Source organism: Eptesicus fuscus, chromosome 5, assembly GCF_027574615.1.
Source record: "Eptesicus fuscus isolate TK198812 chromosome 5, DD_ASM_mEF_20220401, whole genome shotgun sequence".
Classification (NCBI taxonomy): domain Eukaryota; kingdom Metazoa; phylum Chordata; class Mammalia; order Chiroptera; family Vespertilionidae; genus Eptesicus; species Eptesicus fuscus.
This window is the reverse complement of record NC_072477.1, coordinates 72,810,192-72,829,437: the sequence shown is the minus strand read 5'-3', so window position 1 is coordinate 72,829,437 and position 19,246 is coordinate 72,810,192. Positions and strand designations below refer to the sequence as shown.

Here is a 19,246-nt window from a genome sequence, read left to right as displayed (position 1 = left end):
AGTACTTAAAAAGAAAAAGGGGGTAAAATGATATGACAGTTTGACTTAAAGACTCTCTAACAAGATAAAAGAACAGAAATGAGATTTTAAACCCAACATAAATTCCTTAAAACATACACACACGAAAAATAAAAAAACCTGCCCAAATATCATTCTACAGGTAAAGACAGTTCAGCTAGGCTCATATATGTTAAGTGACTGCAAGGAGTCAGATGGCGATTTTTTCAGTGCATCCATTATTCATTAATTTATTAAGTATTCATTAAATGCCTATTATACACCATGCACCGCTAGGTCCTGAGAATACAAAAATACATCAAAGCTAGAAAGTGGCTATTTAAATCCAGTTCAGTGCAACTTTAAAACCTAAGTTCTTCCAACTATACTAAAGTTCCTCTTGTGAAGAAAGTGCTTCAGTAGCTCCTATAATTGACACTCCCCGCCACCACTTAGTGATGCAGCTTTTCAAGTTCTCACCTTATTGGGGGGCAGGGGGAAGGCTCCAGCTGGAAGCTTCTTCTTTCTTAAATAACAGATAAACACTCAACTGTTTCTCAATGTTCTATCAAATGAGCTACAACTTCCAGCCCCTGGGCCATTCTCTCTGCTCCCCTCCCCAATCATGGCCACACTCCTACCCCTAAGCCGTGCCATAAAAATTCCCGAGCAACCACTACATCCTATGAACAGATGAAGAAAATGTAAGTATCCTCCTGCAACAAAAGTCTTCAGAGCTCTTGGCCAACCCAAAAGCTAATGAAAACCCAATAAAATTAAAAGCCTATGAGATGGGGTTATTCAATTAATTTAAGCCTCATTACTTGATTCATTTTGCTACAGAGACTAGAAGATACACCAGATCCTTCAGATGAAAAAAAAAAAAAAAGGATAACTTCCAAACAGCAATGTCTGGCTCTGAATCCTTACTTGCAATAATTTCAATCTCAGTCATGTTTGGGGAAACTTTATTCTCCCTATGGCTACGTAATTCCATGAGATTCACATATTCCATGAAATTTGGAGCAAAGCATGTCCATCAAGATTGCTGTGGAAATGCCCCTTGTCCAGATCTGTGTGGTCCATCTGATGACAAGTATCCACTGCTTCTTTAATGTTATTAGCCACAGAGAATGTGGAACCCAAGGTCCTCATGCACCTTGGCCCTCACAGGCCTCCCATCTCCCAGGTGGAGTATATGTGCAGGGTTTTAGGTCTCTGCTACCTGTGAAACCCCCACTTTTCTCTCCATCCTCTGAAGCAAGGCTTTCCCAGGTTTGGCCACTTAGCCTTACACTGTCCAAGCCTCATGGTCCATTCGCCACTAGGACCACCCAAATTTTCAGCTCCATGAGACTTTGGAAAAAAAGTCTCAGTTCCAGTCCAAGATAAAAAGAAGCCCCAGATCTCTAGGACACAAAGCACTTGTTGTCTTGTGGAGAAAGCAAAGGAAGAACTAATTCATTTTTATTCTATATTTTTTCCTGAAATTCTCTTGACTTTGATAAGTTTACAGGGAGACAAAATAAACCTGGCTCTACTGTAGAGCAGTGGGGCTAAACCCCATGTACACATGAGAATCCTCTGGAGCACTTTAAAAATATACTGATGCCTGGGCCCCACCCCAGTTCCAATGAATGGGAATCTCTGGGGAGGGGTTCTGGGTGCAGGTAATTAAGCTCTCCCCAGGTGACTCAGGTCAGAGGTAACAGCTGGGGAAATCAGAGTAGGCTGGCAGATATCCTCTCCAGGTATGGAATCACAAAAAGACACTTCCATTTGAGATGCAATAAAAGGAAAATAGTGGGGGAAAGATAAGGTACGGCCTCATTTCCTTTTAATCAAGGATCCCAAAGAGGCCACTATGGACTCAAGACCCTCCAATCAACAAAGCTTATACCATGTGCATGCCCCTCATTAGTTGTATTCCTCTAGAACAGAGGCGGGGAACCTTTTTTCTGCCAAGGGCCATTTGGATATTTATAACATCATTATCGGGCCATACACAATTGTTAATTTAAAAATTAGCCTGCTATATTTGGTCAGACACTTAAATAATTCACCCCTAATGCCTTGGCAAGGCCAGACCTAATGATTTTGTGGGCCTTATACAGCCCACAGGCCGAACGTTCCCCACTCTGCTCTAGAACATAGCCTGACTCCTTTCCTCTTTCTTTCCAAGCCTTTATAATGTTGCCTCATAAGATTTTTCCCTGAGTTCAGGGACTAGGAAGATGATCTGTCAGCTATAAGTAAGCAGGAGAAACTAATATCTCACAGACTTCTCCAAAACTAGAGAATTCTAAATATACAATGGACCAAGAAGTTTGAAACAGAAAACTAGCCAACCAACCAGCAATGTGGAATGCCCTCAATGTCCCTGGCACTATCTGTGCCATGATACTTGAGGATCCTTCCTCTCCCTTCCCAACCCGCTCCTAAACCCTCCTTGAAAAGTGTGAATAACTTCAAAAGAGGGCAAGTGAAACTATTTTGAATGAATAAAACTCTTTCTATTCCCTAGAGAAATTGAAGTGCTTTATAGCTGGGGTTAATTGAGCCTCAACATGTACAAGGGAACTGTTCACAGTGATTTTGGAAAAGAATCAAGGTTTCCTGCTCTCTCTTCAATAACACATTTCCTTTTCAGTGGCAGAAGTCAGAATATCTAAACAATGCTCCAAAGTTAGCCCATCTTACTTTTTCTTAGGCACATATTTTCTACCTGGAAATATGGAAAGGACAATTTTAGCCTTCTTTTCAAAATGTAGGAAATATATACGTTTGGTATCATACCTATTAAATAATTTGCATGATACAGAATATACTTCAAACTTTTGAAATCATAGCTCATCTTCAGGTAGCTATCCATGTGCTGAACACAAGCAACATTCTGTTCACTATGCAGTATTTATGGTCCTAGGGATTGAGAGCCTTTCCTTTAATAATTTTAGGTTGTAAGTCCTTGAGCCAATTTAGAATTAATCACCAATATTTGCTCTTTTTCTATAAAGCAGATCAGTGATACAGAAAGGCCCCTATTTTTTCCTGGAGGGCACTAATTGTAGCTCTGATTCAACCTTGACCCACTAAAACAGTACAGAGTAGACCACACCAGTAACAGCCAAAAACAGTACCCATCTCTACCAGCAAAATCCTAAGAAAGTGCTCATGATCTCATTCCTCCTGCATTGCCATTAATAGGGCTTCCTGTGCAAATAAACCTCCAAACCAAGATAAAGGAAGAAAAATGGTCCACATGGAATCACAGAATGTTTAGAGGGAGAGCACCTCAAGAGTCATTAAATCCAAACCTCTTGGGAGTTCATCTATACAAATGTCAAAGAATTCACATGCAAAGCACCAAATATACATAAAACCCAACTGAAACCAGCCAGTGTGGCTCAGTGGTTGAGCGTCGACCCTTGAGCCAAGAGGTCTCTGGTTCCATTCCCAATCAGGACACATGCCTGGTTGCAGGCTCGATCCCCAGTAAGGGGCATGCAGGGGGTAGCCAATCGATGTTTTCTCTCATTTATGTTTCTCTCTCTCTCTCCCTTTCCCTTCCTCTCTTTCTTAAAAAAAAAATCAATAAAAATATATATTTTTAAAAAACAACAGAGAACATAAAATCAACTGAAAGATGTAACACTATTTTGTACACTTCTCTTTCTGATTAAAATTTCCCTTGTCATATGCTTGCCTGCTCTGCCTACAGTCATTGTCCATTAACTAGTTAATCTTCTTGGCATTCTGCAAGATCAATTCTTTAATCTTTATTAGAGTTATTTAGCCTTTGGAATTCCCAGCAGAAAGTAAATTTATTATTCACCTGCAAGTATGGGAAGGATTAATATATGGAAAATGGCAACCATCTATTATCCACTGAGGTCAAAATGAGACAGGGTAGCCCTAAAAAATATATCTGAAGAGACTAAAATAAGATAGGAAAAAGGACTTACTGAAAGTGAGGGTTAAACACTACCATAAATTATCAAAATTGGATTCCAGTTACTTACAAACAATACAGAACTATCTTTTCTGGGATTTGTAAAGTATCTAGTGATTAGAATTCTATGAGAACACTTTCTATGAAAATAGCCATTAAAAAAAGATTACTTTTGGTCCATTTACCCAACTTTAGAGTCTTGAGACTCATGCTCCATGAATGTATAAACTGTGTTTAATTCTCCCTCTACTCTGTTTAGCATGGTATTATGTGCAAATAAATAGGTAATAACATATTCTTGCAGCTCTTTGTTATAACAAGGTAGGCTGTTTTGCCTAATACTTTTTTCTAGAACTAATATTCAGAGAACAGGATCCTGGGGCCTGTTCTTTGTGACAATGTGACCAAGCCTTATCCATTTGTTCAATGATATCTCTGCTCCTAGAGTCAATTGCTTACACTTCAGGTTGCCACCAACCTCCTATTTGTCATATCTGAGGAAATTTTCTGACCCTGTCTTTCTGACCTCTCTATGTGACAATGGACACTACCGATACCTTCATTTTCCTGGAAAAGTCTTCTCTTTTGTCTTCTAAGGGAATGCACTGATCTCCCAGTTGCACTTCTCCTCTTCTTACCTCTCATTTAGTCTCTGTCCTCAGGCCTCTGCTCTATTCACACTGTTTACCTAGTGACTCCATCCAAATGACTGGTTTCAACTCATACCTCCTTCACTGATGACTCCTCAATCTCTCTTATCTGAGCACCAGATCCCTATGTTAGAATGAAGGCTGCTTGTTCTCCATTTGGATATCCCTGACTCACTGTGGGTCAATTCACCCAAAACTCATTATCTTCCCTTTCCAAGACTTGTTCCTTCTCCACTCCCTGTATGGTTGACAGGCATCATCCTTCACCCACATACCCATGGCAGAAGTCTGGAAGTCATCTACAGCTCCTCTCTCTTGCATATCCAATTAGAATTTCCTTTACTTTGCTCCTCCTCCCCATTCCCATTGCCCTTGCCCCTAGAATTGCAATGGATTCCTTACTGAGGTTGGCCTTCTGTTCACTCCTCTCCATCCACTCTGCATGCTCCTGATAGAGTGATATCCCCAGAAGACAAATTTGAGCATCTCACTCTAGAGCTTAACATCTCAAGTGGTTTGCCCATAACTCAGATTTTATGGAGAGAATTCAAATTCTTCCTCATCTGGCTCCTGCCCTCAGCTCCACAGCCTCAGTTCCTACCTCTCCCTCCTTAGGCCCCCCCGCCATTGCAATCCTAACCTTCAGCCCTCTGGAGCTACTAGCTGAAGTGACAAGTTTTTTCTTTTACCTCTAAGCCTTTGCAAACACTGTTTTAGCCTAGATTTCCTGTCTCTATCACACTCCTCATTTTCTAAGACATCATGCACTTCACCCGATCTGGAAAGGCCCATCACATACTTCTGTAGTACTCTTTGCAGCTTTGTCTGCCTCCCTCTGTTGGCTGTTAGATAACTGAAGACAGGGACTATATCTGATTCATCTGTGTGCCTAGAAAAAGGCCTTGCACAGAGGAGGTGTCCAGTAAATTCCCAGTGAATGGATGATAGAGCTTAGTTGGTCCAGGATCTTAAGATTAAACTCAGCATGTTACACTGATATAGTCACAATTTAATTTCTACCTTTTAGTATTTAGGCCAGGTCACTGGATGGCAAAGTAGGTGAAAAGAAAAGGCCAAGGTTACATGCAATGGAGTAACAGGCTGGTTTAAACCAAGTCTTACAAACGAGTGCCTAGCTGCCTAGTCTGGCCAGTTACAGGCATACCTCGTGCTACTGCACCGTGCTTTCTTGTGCATCACAGATGTTGCAATCTTTACAAATTGATTGCACGGTACCCTCCAACAGCAAAAACGATTACAACTTGCTTTACTGCAATACTCACTTTATTGTGGTAATCTGGAACCGAGCCCACAATATCTCTGGGGCATGCCAGCACTTTGACTGAGAGTGCTCGGCAGTCTAACTCTGGTTTCTTCGCCTCCAGTCTTCTCTTTGCTGGAAACTCCTTGCTCTCAGGAGCCCTGTTTTTCAATTCTCCAGTATCTTCACTTTGTCGAGTGAACCCCAACTTCAGAAAGAACCAAAGGACCAGATGAGGTGATGTCTCCTAGCCTTAAGTCAAATTCCCATGATGCCTGTTCAGATTCTGACTTATTGCCAATTTTCAGGGGCAATTCTACCCTCCAAGCCTCAGTCTGACAAGAACCCAGCAAAAGCTCATTCAAAATGAGTCACTCATTTACCTAGAGACCCTCAGAAAGGAGACAATGGAAAGGCGAGGCCACGTCAGACTGGTTCCTCTCCAGCTGAGCCAAAGGGTTAATCATTTGTGTGTTCCTTTATGTGCAAGTTAAGCATATGTTTGCCTCTCAACTATGAAGCTACTGCTTCCTTTAGCAATAACACCCTCATTCCTTTTCCTTTAGGTAAAAATTCATGAACTAAAATCCATGTGACTATTGCAGAAGCACAAGGACAGTGCAACACCGCCTGCTCATTTTCCAAAAATAGCAGGGTCTGTGATATAAAGGCAGTCAACATCTGCATACAGATGCACGTTTTTAGGGAGGCTAAATTGTCATTGTTTATACTATACCAGTTGGTCCTTTTCACATTAAACCTAGAGAATTGTCATATGTTCTACTTGAGATTTCTGCCTTTTTATGGATAAGCAATTAGCATATAGGACTTTCTCATGCAGGCCATCATGGGAGCAGATGCTGTCTACCACTTGCGATATCATATGTTTTATGGAGAGATTGCTCTAGAGAAGGAGGCTATAAAAGGCCCCCAAACAGCTAAAGGTAACCACTGGAAAAAACTTGCAGAATCAGCTGCATCTGGGCCAGGATCACAGATAAATGGGTACTGAATGCCTAAAAGCTATCTGAATAGTAGTTAAGGGTTTGTTGTTGTTTTTTCCTACAAGACTTGCTTTTAAGATGGCACTTAACCTTCTCAACTTTCTTCAATTTAAGTTGACAAATGGATGTTTTAATAAAAGTCTTAGTATATTTAGAGCTTTGAGATAAAACTTGTTGCTTCACTATATTCCCCTTTGAAGCTATAACCTACCATTCAAGTCTTTGACCCCAGGAAGAAAATTCTAGTTTCAATAGCAGCAAACCTCATTGGAGTCTTTGAAGAGAGAAAAGAAGACAGAGCAAAGTGCCCTGGGCTCTGTGACTCTGGAGAGTTCATATGATAAGTTACACATCCAGAGAGAGAAAGCCTCCATTGGCACTAATGCATTTTGCTTCAGGTGTTTATGTAATCATGGTTCAAGCACTGAGATGTTTTTAAAGTCTATCTTGTGCATTGAGTGATTTTGCTACTTTGGTTTTCATATGAAATCCATTATAGCAGAGCAGAGAAGAGGACCAGGCTCTGAAGTCAGACTGGCTGGGTTGGAAGCTTATCTCTGAATTGAGTCATGTAGCCTTGGGCAAACTGTGTTTACTTCTTGCCTCAAATTTTTTTTTTCAGTTGTGAAATGTAAATAATAATTTCTTTGTGCATTGTTTGAGATTAAATGAGTTGGTAAATATAAAACCCTTGAAACAGTACTTGCACATAGCAAGCACTCAACTGATAATAGTATTTTGTTTTTATTACTATTATTTTATTGAAGCCCTTTATGAATATGCAGAATTCAAGGGTCTATGTCTCTTTATAACAATATACTAATCTGCTCTTTACAGATGTATCACTGATGGCTCCAAAGTTACAACCATGAATTAGAAGAAAAAATTGGGCTAGTGTTTTATTTATTTTTTTAATTCTTTATTGTTTAAAGTATTACACCAGTGTCCTTTTTTTTCCCCATTGACCTCTCCCCTGCCACCTCCTCCACCAAGCACATGCCCTCACCTCCCCCCTAGTGTTTTTTGTTTTATTTTGGTTGCTTTTCTTACAAGTGAGATGCTCCTTGAAACCTAAACAATATATAATCCCCTAAATAGATTACTGACCTAAACCTACCCTATCAGTCCTGCTTTTGGAGGTTAAAGGAAAAGAAGTCTTTTTTCTGTCCTACACTGAACTGCCAGCACCCTGGGTATTGACACCCACCAAGACTGACTCAAAAAACAACCAGAAACAACTGTTCCACTGTCTTTATGCCCCATCCAAATAAAGGTTAGATCATTTTCATTCTTTGAAGTCAGTTCTAATTCTAGGGAAGAGACAAATAAACATGCCCTGACCCATAAGGTTTCACCCCACACTCCAGTTCTCGTTGATTGCTGGAGTACAAAGGCCCTTTCCTGTCCTCCAACCAGACGTCCATTGCCCTCGACAGTTTGATTAAGTCTGTGATCATGATTTAATAGAAAAAGAACCAAAATGAAATTCCAAAGTCCCCGGCTTGAGAACTGATTAGATTACTTGCTAGCTGCCTGGCTTTGGGTAAGTCCTTACTGCAATGAGGCTTACTTACAAAGTGAAGTTAATAATGCCCAAGTCAAAGACTATTGTGAGAGGTACATAACCTTGTGTGGAGATGCATTCTATAAACTGTGAAACACAGGACAAGAATAAATAGAAATAAGTCAAGTTGTTAGCCTTTAACTTTATTTTTTAGTCTCCCGGTCTGCCTGGGATCCTACTGTCCTTGCCCTGTAACCCCTAGCTCCTGTCTGGACTTGATCTCTGGCCTCTAAATCTTCTGGGCTCCCTTCCACTCAGCCAAGTCACGGACGCATTAATAATCACGGAGTTAATGTAACCTGTTTGTCTGCCTCCTCATCTGATGTGCAGTCTATTTTTCCAAGTTTTGTTTTGTGTTTAAATTTGGACTCCTCTTTCCTGACATTCCTGACAACTTCTAACAGAGCTATTCAGCCAGTGGCATGCTTCTATTCAATTTCTATATTTGAACCTCTACTAGGCAAATGGAACTGTTACTATCTGAAAGGTGTATGGAGGTAGGATGGGATGGAGAGGAACAGAATAGGGTGCAGGTTTGAGGCAATGACTGCCAGCGATTGCTAACTGCTGGGGAAAAGATGAAGGAAGCCACCATTTATTGAATGCCTGTATAAGCCCGTTCTGTGAGAGGCACTATATAAACAGAACTTCATGAAATACTAACAATAACCTCACATGCATTTTATATGTAACAAAACTAATAGGGTTCACAGTATATGTCATTCACCCCTATCTACACAGTGGTAGAGATGAAATAAGAATCTAGGTCTGCTGGAATGAATCAAGAGAAAAGTCAGCTCATCTCTGCTTCTCTTCTGCCAGCTTCAGGTTGCCTCAGCCACCTCAACAAGTCTCTGGTAAGGGCTACAGGGCATCTTTATTCTGCTTCTTTCAGAGATCACTGCAAGTCTCAAAGGGGATGGGCATAGGCACTTGAATTTGTGAGCTGGAGAATCACGATATATGCATCTTACTTCGGAGTAGCGAGAAGCTACCAGAGAAGGAGATGTACGGACATACAGTCCTGTGGTTCAGAACATGGATTCTGGAAGGCTTTTCTTTTCTGGCAACTATGTGTGAACTGGGCCCGACCAGGACTGAGTGCTTCTCAAAGGTGAGATCCTCTGGGCTCTGCCATCTGAATAAAGCCTACATATTAGCCCATAAACTGCCACTGTATTCAAACAAATGCATTAAGAGACCAGGCCTTGCTACACTCTATCCAGTAATAAGCAAGGCCACTTCTGGCTCAATACCTTCCAAGTAGTTTCCTCTCTGCGCTCCGGGCCCTGTAAACTGCTTTGGGGAAATATTTGACTTAGGGCAGCTTCAGATGAGGACAGGGGTTGGAGGGCCTTTGCTTCATGCACACATGGCGGGGCTTGGTGGAATCCAGTCCCTCTCCTCTTTGCCTCTGAGCCTTAGGAATTGATTATCCTATATAATAAAAGCCTAATATGCTAAGTGTCCAGTGATCCAGTAGTTGGTTCAACCAATCAAAATGTAATATGCTAATGATATGCTAAGGCCGCTCAATTGCTCGCTATGATGTGCACTGACCACCAGGGGGCAGATGCTCTGACCTGTAGGTTAGCTTGCTGCTGGGGTCCAGCTGATCAGGACTGAGTGAGACAAGTCATACATACCCTGGAGCCCTCCCATGGTCCCTCCTCTGCTGGCCAACCTCCTGCGTCCCTCCCTGGCTCCAATCGTGCACCGGTGGGGTCCCTCAGCCTGGCCTGCACCCTCTCACAATCCAGGACCCCTCAGGGGGGATGTCAGAGAGCTGGCTTCAGCCCAATCCCGCAGGCCCGGCCGAGGGACCCCACTGATGCACAAATTCATGCACCGGGTCTCTAGTGTGTTATAAACTCACCATCAGACTCTTAGCCGACAGACTCAAGATCTAATTATATAGGTGGATGTCTTCTTTGAGCAGAAGGGCATCAGAGAATCTCAGATTCTTGGTCAGCCTGAGCCCACAAACCCCTGCTTGGGAGAGGCCATGTAGGGTGGGTGATGCCCTGGCATTCTTCTGTTTGTAAGGTGTCAACAGAACTTGCTCCCTGCTGCCTCATCTTCTCTCTAGGTCTCAATGCTTCAGTCACAGTAAGGATGAGTGGATTGAGGTGAGAGGGATCTTGGGGATACTTTCCTCTCTAGTAGGGAATGGTAGGACTGCCCATAAGTACACATTCAAAATAGGTTGAATTTCCTTTTGGTTATTTCTCCACCTAATCCACAACCTATTGCACTTCCCAATTGCCCTTTGTCCCCCTCCTCTAAAAATGTCAGTGTCTTTATGCTTCCTTCTGGCTGAATACCTTCCTTTTATGCCAGCATGGGCATCCAATCTTTGGAGCAAAGAGATCCATGTTCCAAAGTTGCTGAACTACTCCCTCACTCCTTGTCAAAATGTCCATGCTCTTGATGATAGCCATGCAGATAGGTGTGAGGTGCATCTCACTGTGGTTTTAATATGCATCTCTCTGATGACTAGTGATGTTGAGCATCTTTTTATAGGTCTATTGGACATCTGTACGCTCTCCTTGGAGAAGTGTCTATTTGTTTATTTTCTGATGTTGTCTTGAATTATTTATACATTTTTGATATTAACCCCTTATCAGATGTATCATTGGCAAATATCTTCTCCCATTCAGTAGGTTATCTTTTTTTTTTTTTTGATGGTTTCTTTGCTGTGCAAAAACTTTTTAGTTTGATGTAGTCCCGTTTGCTTATTTTTTCTTTTTTTTCCCCCCTTGCTCAAGGTTATATATCAGAAAAAAATATTAAGAGAAATGTCCAAGATTTTACTGCCTATATTTTCTTTAGCAGTTTTATGGTTTTGAGTTTTACATTTAAGTCTTTAATCAATTTTTAGTTTATTCTTGTATGCTGTGTAAGAAAGGGTCTACTTTCTTTTTGCATTTATCTGTCCTATTTTCCCAACAAACAACAAGGATTGGTGAGGATATGGATAAAAGAGAACCCTAGTATACTGTTGCTGGGCATGCAGATTGGTGCAACCACTATGGACAACAATGTGGAGTTTCCTCAAAAAATTAAAAATGAAATTGCCTTATAACTCAGCAATTCCAATTCTGGAATATATCTGAAGAAACTCAAAACACTAATTTGAAAGACTATATGCACCCCTATGTTAATTACAGTGTTATTTACAATAACCAAGATATGTAAGCAACCAAGCACCCATCAATAGATGAATGGATTAAAAAGCTGTGGAATATTACTCTGCCATAAAAAAGAATGAAATTTTATCGTTTGTAACAGCATGAATGTATCTAGAGGGTATTATGCTAAGTGAAATAAGTGAGACAGAGAAAGACAAATACCATATGATTTCACTTATATGTGGAATCTAAAGAATAAACAAATAAATAAAATAGAAACAGACTCATAGATACAGAGAACAGACTGACAGTTGTCAGAGGGGAGGGGATTTGGTGGCTGGGTGAAAAAGGTGAAGGAGTTAAACAGTAAAAATTAGTAGTTACAGAATAGTCACAGATATGTAGATTATAACATTGGAAATATAGTCAATAACATTGTGATAACTATGTATGTGGTCAGGTGGATACATGATTTTCTGGCCACTTTGCTGTACATCTGAAAGTAATACAGAATAATACGGAGTGTAAACTATAATTGAAAAATAAAAAAGAAAATAAAGTTTGTTAAAAACAAACAAACATCCATGCTCTTGATGTTATCCAAAAAACAATCTGATATTAAACTTTAGGAAACTATCATAATTCTTCTACTTTTATTATGGCATTTGTATTATTTTTATATTCAGTATGGGACTACACATTGCACTGTTACATTTTAAAATATATTACTGAGAAAACAAGTGTATTTCTTTAATATATTCAATATCCTGTCTCATAAATAGCCTCTCCGATGACCTCCAGTGATTCCTACCTCCTGGGGTTCACACCCTCATGTATTCCCTGATGCTTGAGTTTGGCTAGAACTAGTGACTTCCTTTGAATGAAAGAATACAGAAAAAAATGGTGTGATATCACTTCCAAGATTGGGTTACAAAGAGATGGTGGCTTCCATATTGCATGTCCTCTCTTGCTCTCTCTGGTGAGTGACAGCTGCCACATTGAGAGGTCCATGTGGTCAGAAACTGCTAATGTGGTCAATAGTCAGCAAGGATCAGAAGCTGTTAACAGCCAGGTGAGTCTGCTTATAGGCGGATCCTCCCCCAGTCAAACAGATGAACACCAAGATGACTATGGACCCTGGTAACACTTGATTTAGCCTGTGAGAGACCTGGGATCGGAGGATCCAGCAAAGCCACATTCAGATTTCTGACCCACAGAAATTGGGAAAGTATAAATGTTTGTTGTTTATGCCCCTAAGTTTGCAGGTAATTTGTTGTATAATAATAAGTAACACCTTACCTTGTATATCAAATATTCTGAGCATTGCAACTCTCCCCAGGACATTCTTCTCAGACCCTTAAGTCACAACTACTTCCCTTTCTGAACCTCTGGAAGGTGTGGATAATCCATCACCACATTCTCTCTCCACACTCGAGGCAGCCACTTCCAATCCATCAGAAAGGGCCACCAAAACAAAGTCATTTGTCCTCAGGAGCTTACCGCATGAAAAGTACTATCACCTGTCATCATCTATCACCTAATGAGGCCTACAATCATATTTCTGTGCCCTCGGTTCCCTTATTCTCTGATTTTCTTCAGGAGCCCAATTACATTGAAAGGGTAAGACTACAGAAATAATTGACTTCTGAATAAATCTCACCTTTGCTCCATCAGCAAAAGGTTCCTTCATTATTTTGTCACTATCTATAGAAACTCCTGCTCATGATTGATATTTTATGTACATTTCCTTATTTCATTTAGTGTTCAGCCACCTTCAAATTTCACTTTCAAAGCTTTTTCTTTGTTCCCTTCTTTAGAAATATTTATTCATTTTTCTAGTAAGTCTCCTAGTCTCCTCTGGTCAGGGTGTTTTATAAGTCACATAGAAACATGCATAAAGATTGGCCTCCTGCAGTCTTTCAGGGTTCTTTTCTTGTTCAACCAGTGCATCTCTTCAGTGTTAGATTAGGTAGCCTCAGAGTAAAGTGTTTTCTGTCTAGTCATATCCTACTCTTAAGTCTCAATTAAACATGATTTGGACCTACTAGTAAATGAGATGTCAGAATGGGAAATGCCTCCACACTCTCTCCTGGTTAGCAGCTGAGCAGACTTCTGCTTTCCCTGGGAGGAGCTGATCATACTCTGGGAGACTCTCAACGCAAGACTCAGCCTCCACAAGGCACTGGGAACAAAGACAAGGTGGCCAGCAGGAACCTGAAACCAGCTTAAGTCAGAGACACAAACACTTCACAGGTCTAGTTTTGTACTATCTAACTTCACTGTCAAAGACATGCAAGTTGTGCAGTACCATTTTCTATCTATTAAATTAGTAATCTTAAAAATAATATATTCTATTGTTATCTTAGCTCTGCTACTTTCTAATTTGGGGATTTGGGGTAAAATACTTAATTCACTGAGCCTCCATTTCTACCTGCTCAATTTGAGGTTTACTAGGTTCCAATACATGGTGAGTGCATATGAAATACAAAAGGACACTTATTACAATTATCATCTACTGAAGTAAATGACCACTAAAAGTTATGACCTAAGCTTTAGAACCATGTGGAATAACAGCACTCTCCGTGATGATTAAAATGTTCTATAGTCTGTGCTGTTTAATGTCTTAACTACTGGCCACGTGTAGCTACTGAGTACTTGAAATGTGATTAACATAAATGAGAAACTACATTTTTAATTTAATTTTAATTAATTTAAATTTATATAGCAACATATGGCCACTGGCTAGCATACTGGAAAATGCAGCATTAGAAGAATATCTTATCCATGAATAAGGCTAGCATTCTCACATTCAACACACAGGGAACACAAGTAGATGGCCTGCACTGACCAGAGAGCAAAATATAACCCTGACTTCTTAATGAGTCTCAGAGCCCAATATTTCTCAGAGGAGACCCCTTTGTAATCAGGCATGGGATGAAGAGGAAAGTTCTTTCAGGCAAAGACTGTGCATCTGACCTACTATTTGCAGGATATTCCATTCTAGAAGTACTGAAGAAAAGGTTCATTTTGTACCCAGTTATCATCATTATCACTACTTACTCTAATGGCACTTGCTGGCTGAAGTCAGGGGGTTCTCTATGTGAGGCTAAGGAGAGTATGGGAATTTAATGTAATTAAACCAAGTTCTAAACTATGAACAATGGATTCTTTATGACAATATATGAAATGTAAGCTGTCTCCGATTCTCTAACATAAGCACCTTATTTATTCTCATTTATTAAGTATTTATTATGGCAGGCTAAACACTAGAATCCAAAGGTAAACACAATTCTTGACATCATTTCTCTCATTCTAATCAAACTTAGAAATGCAACTAAAGAGTTGTGGTACAGGGTGAGAAGTACAATATGGTTGCATAAAAGGGTCCATAATCAATTGCATTTGTTGAAGTCATTGCAAGAACTGGTTGAGCAAAGTTGAGAATTTTTTATAGAACTTGCCTTCTCCAAAATGTGTAAGAAAAGGGGGAGTGCTCCTGGCAGACAAAAGGCACATGCCGAGCCCCACACCTCTGAGCAGCATCAGCAGTTCATGACGACACTGAGGGGGCAAATATGAGCAGAATAAGGAAAGTAAGTGGGGGGTTAGAATATCAAAGACCATCCTAAGGATTTTAGACTTCATCCCTTGGAAAATGGGAAAACACTGAAGGATGTCAAATAGGAGAGTCATATTGAGATTTGTGTTTTAGATCACTCTGAATGTTGTATGGAGATGGGCTGGAGGGAGGGCAAGACTGGAGGGAGGGCAAAACTGGAGACATGGGGTCAGTTAGAAGACACTTTCACTAATACAGGTGAGAAGTCAGGGTTGGGCTGGAGAGGAAGGACAGATATGGGGAATCAACAATGGCTAACAATACTGAAGTACTAAAAGAAAGGTTGAGTTTTATGGGAGGAGGGGTTTGAATAACTTGAAATACTGTTATGAACTTGATCCCCACAAATTCATCTGTTGTCCTAACCCCCAGTACTTCCAGATGTAACTGTATTTGGAGATAAGGCTTTCTCCCATCCCCCCCAAAAATATATTTTTATTTATTTCAGAGCAGAAGGGAGAGGAAGAGATAGAAACATCAGTAATGAGAATCATTGATTGGCTGCCTCCTACACGACCTCTACTGGGGATCGAGCCCACAACCCGGACATGTGCCCTAGACCGGAATTGGACCTGGGACCCTTCAGTCTGCAGGCCAACACTCTATCCACTGAGCCAAACCAGCTAGGGCTGGAGACAAAGCTTTTAAAGGATGATTAAATGTGCTCATTAGGCTGGCCCCCAATCCAATATCTCTCTATAAGAAAAAGAGATTAGGACGCCAGTGAAGACATGGGATGGAGGCAGCCATCCATAAGCCAAGGAGAGAGGCCTCAGAAGAAACCAACCTTGCTGACACCTTGATCTCAGACTTCTGGCCTCCAGAACTGTGAGAAAATAAATTTCTTAAGTCACTCTGTCTATGGTACTTTATATATTAAGTCTATTTTTATACTGATTTTCACCCATATAAGGAAATGTTGGTGTTTTTTCTAAAGCTTCTATACCTGGGAGGGAGAAGCTCAGTTTTCCTATGTCTTCCATTTCAAAAGGAAATCTTTTCCCCCAATCTCTTATGCCTGGTCCCCATGGGAACACTAATTTGAGCAAGAGAATCAGGAAAACAGAAGTTAGTGAGGCCAGTGATAATTAAAGGCATTTTCTACGGATTCTTAGTTTCCATCCTAGAATTCTCTCACGCAGAAAATACATATTAGGGATGGGAATATTCTTTTTTAAAACATTTTTGTTAATAAATATGTTTGTGTTGATTTTAGAGAGAGAGAGGAAGGAAGAAGGAAAGAGAGATACATTGGTTAGCTGCCTTCTGCATACTCCCTATTGGGGATCAAGCCCGCAACCCAGCTGTGCCCTGAGCAGGAATTGATGCAGTGAATCACTTGGTTCATGGGTTGACGCTCAACCACTGAGCAACACCTGCTGGGCAGGGGTAGGAATATTCTTTTATTTATTTTTTTTATTGTCTAAAGTTTTATATATGTCTCCTTTTTCCCTGATTGACACCCCGCCCCCAGCCATTCCCACCCTGGGCAAGCACTCACTGGCCCAGTGTCTGTGTCCATTGGTTACGCTAATATGCATGCATACAAGTCCTTTGGTTGCTCTCTAGCCCCTCTACCTCCCTTGCCATTTGTCTCTGGATCTATTTTTGTTCATCAAATTATGTTGATCATTATATCCCACATATGAGTGAGATCATGTGATATTTATCTTTCTCCAACTGACTTATTTCGCTTAGCGTAATGCTCTCCAGTTCCATCCATGCTGTGGCAAATGGTAAAAGTTCCTTCTTTTGTACAGCGGCGTAGTAAAGAAACTGCCTCCACTGTCCTCAGGACTGTACTCTGGAGAATGACACTGAAGCTACTCCTGGGAGGACATGTAAAGGTTTAAGGGAAGCAAGTCCATAACATCTAATTAGGTCCCTCAGTGACCTAGAGCCTTAAGGCTCATCTTCATTATCTAACTTAAAACACTTTCCTCTGTTCTTTATGACATTACAAAAATTACCTCAATTCTTCTCTATAAGATGTACAAAATATCACAATACAAAATAACTTTGTTTTAACTTTCATCAAAACAATACTCATTACATCTTCCCTTGAATTTCTTATTTGAGTCTCAAAAGGACTTTCACATTTATGCAAGTGCGTGTGTGTGTTTATTTGGGGGCAAAATGAGATGAGGAAGGACAGGAATTGACATTCACTATTTGAGGCTGAAAACTGAGAGGCGGGTTCTCCATGTATCTGCCACATTCCTTACAGGGGACCTCAATCAGGAAAAATAAGATGTATTTCTGTACATAGATGGCTAAAAGAAATTTCAATGTGAATATGCCCCAAACAGATCTTTTAATTTCCTCTCCTGTCTTCCTCAATACTGCAACTACCATCATTCACTCAATTGTTCAAACCTCAAACCTAAGATTTATTCTTGATTCCACCCTCTCCCTTATCCCCTTCCAACACCCAACCCATCATCCGTTACCATCACTGTCACCTTTAAAACATATCCCATCTTTCTGTCTCATGGCACCCTCACTGCTGACTGTCAGACACACACTCTCCCCACCTCTGCTCTGACCACTGTCACAGCTTCTTAGCTCATCCTCCTGCCTCCCTCTTCTCTCCAGCCTGGCTGGTTACCTTGGTACACAAATGGAATCTTTTCGCAACAACCCACTCCTCTGCTAAAATCCCTTCAAAGGTGTCATTTTTCTTTGGGTAAATCCAAAGACCTTATTGTGTCCCACAAGGCCTGGCATGAGCCATCCACTGCCTTCATCGCTACCTCAGCTGCCAAAATTCTCCCTCCAATTCACTGGGATGGACCCAATCACAGTTTCTTCCATGTGACGAGCCCTCCCCCTCTCAGGGCCTCGGAAGGAACCTACTGTTCCCTCTGCCTGCGATGCTCTTCTGCGAGCTCTGGGTGCAGCGGCTCACTCACTGCTCACATGTAGTTGCTGAGACAGCTCTTTGCCTTACCCTCCCTCACATGCTGTTAGTATATATGTCAGGGCACCTGCCACAGCCCAGCCCGTATTTATTCACGTGCTTTCTGGTGTCTCTCCTCCTCTGGAGTGTTAGCTCCGCAAGGGCAGGCAGGTCCTGTCTTCCCTGCCCCTCTGCCTCCACCGCTGTGCTTGTGCTGTGCAGGCGGCCACTGAGCAGCCTTGACCTCGGCGGAGGGGCGTGGCCCTTCACACTGAACCCAGCATAATGAGGCATTTTTTTGCTTCTTGCTCTAAAACTGAAATTAGCAAAATAATACTTTTAAACTTCCTATTTTCCCCAAAGCAAATTAAAATGCAAATCAGCTTCATTTGAGGAGCTACTGCTAAGAAAACTTCCTGTTCCAACAAGTGGAGCCAAATAACTACGTCACTTACCTGTCTGCCCAGTCTGTGATAGCCTCCTGGTCCCAGCTTTGCGCACGGATGCCGTTAGCAGCCCATGACGTAGAACAAAATCCCACCAAAATTCTGTTATTGTGGAAACAACTTGGTGTTTTTTTTGGCTAAAATTTTCATTTCAAAAAATGCTATCCACAAAGCCGTCAAATTCATTTCAGGCAGACGGGACATCTTGCAATGGCTGCTCCAATATAAGCTATGGGGTGTGGGATAACAATATCCTGGTCCAGCTGCCTCCTCCAGAATAGTGCTGTGTCCCAACGGAAGCGGGTTTCAGGCTGTCTTACATGGAACCCCAGAAGAATTGTCAACACAGAGGCTGGAATCACCAAAGGTAGCAGGAGTAGGATGAAGGCCGAGAACAAGAGGGAATAATAAGGCAAATGCAATAAAGAGCATCCTACTGCTGTGCACAGTGGCTGCCGCGCATCCGGTGAGTCCCTGAGTGGATGAGCAACATGGGCATGTTCACTTTGTGTCTGCTCCGTCACTTCCACACTGGGGTCCCTGGGTCTTGTAAAACAATAAAGGACTTGGCCACCTGACAAGTACTACTCTGAACAACATCGAAACCTTCCTTACCATCTTAAGTAAGCAACACTTGTGATAGGATATTGTCTCATTGTTAGAGGCTGTTTGCTAATTTCTCAGAATATGGGTTAATCTCTTTTTAAGTGGATTATAAACTTTTGC

At 41.2% G+C, this 19,246-nt stretch overlaps 1 protein-coding gene across 1 annotated transcript in view; it reads right to left on the bottom strand.

The window, feature by feature from the left end:
- RYR3 (ryanodine receptor 3) overlaps positions 1–8,285 on the bottom strand; it is a 393,437-nt gene extending 385,152 nt beyond the window's left edge. Inside the window, exons 1-2 of the mRNA XM_054715636.1 lie at positions 8,217–8,285; positions 5,833–6,065 (exon numbers count right to left, since the gene is read on the bottom strand). Coding sequence (XP_054571611.1) covers positions 5,833–6,065; positions 8,217–8,285 — 302 coding nt within the window. The remainder of the gene's footprint in view (positions 1–5,832; positions 6,066–8,216) is intronic.
- Between the last annotated feature and the right edge of the window lie 10,961 nt (positions 8,286–19,246).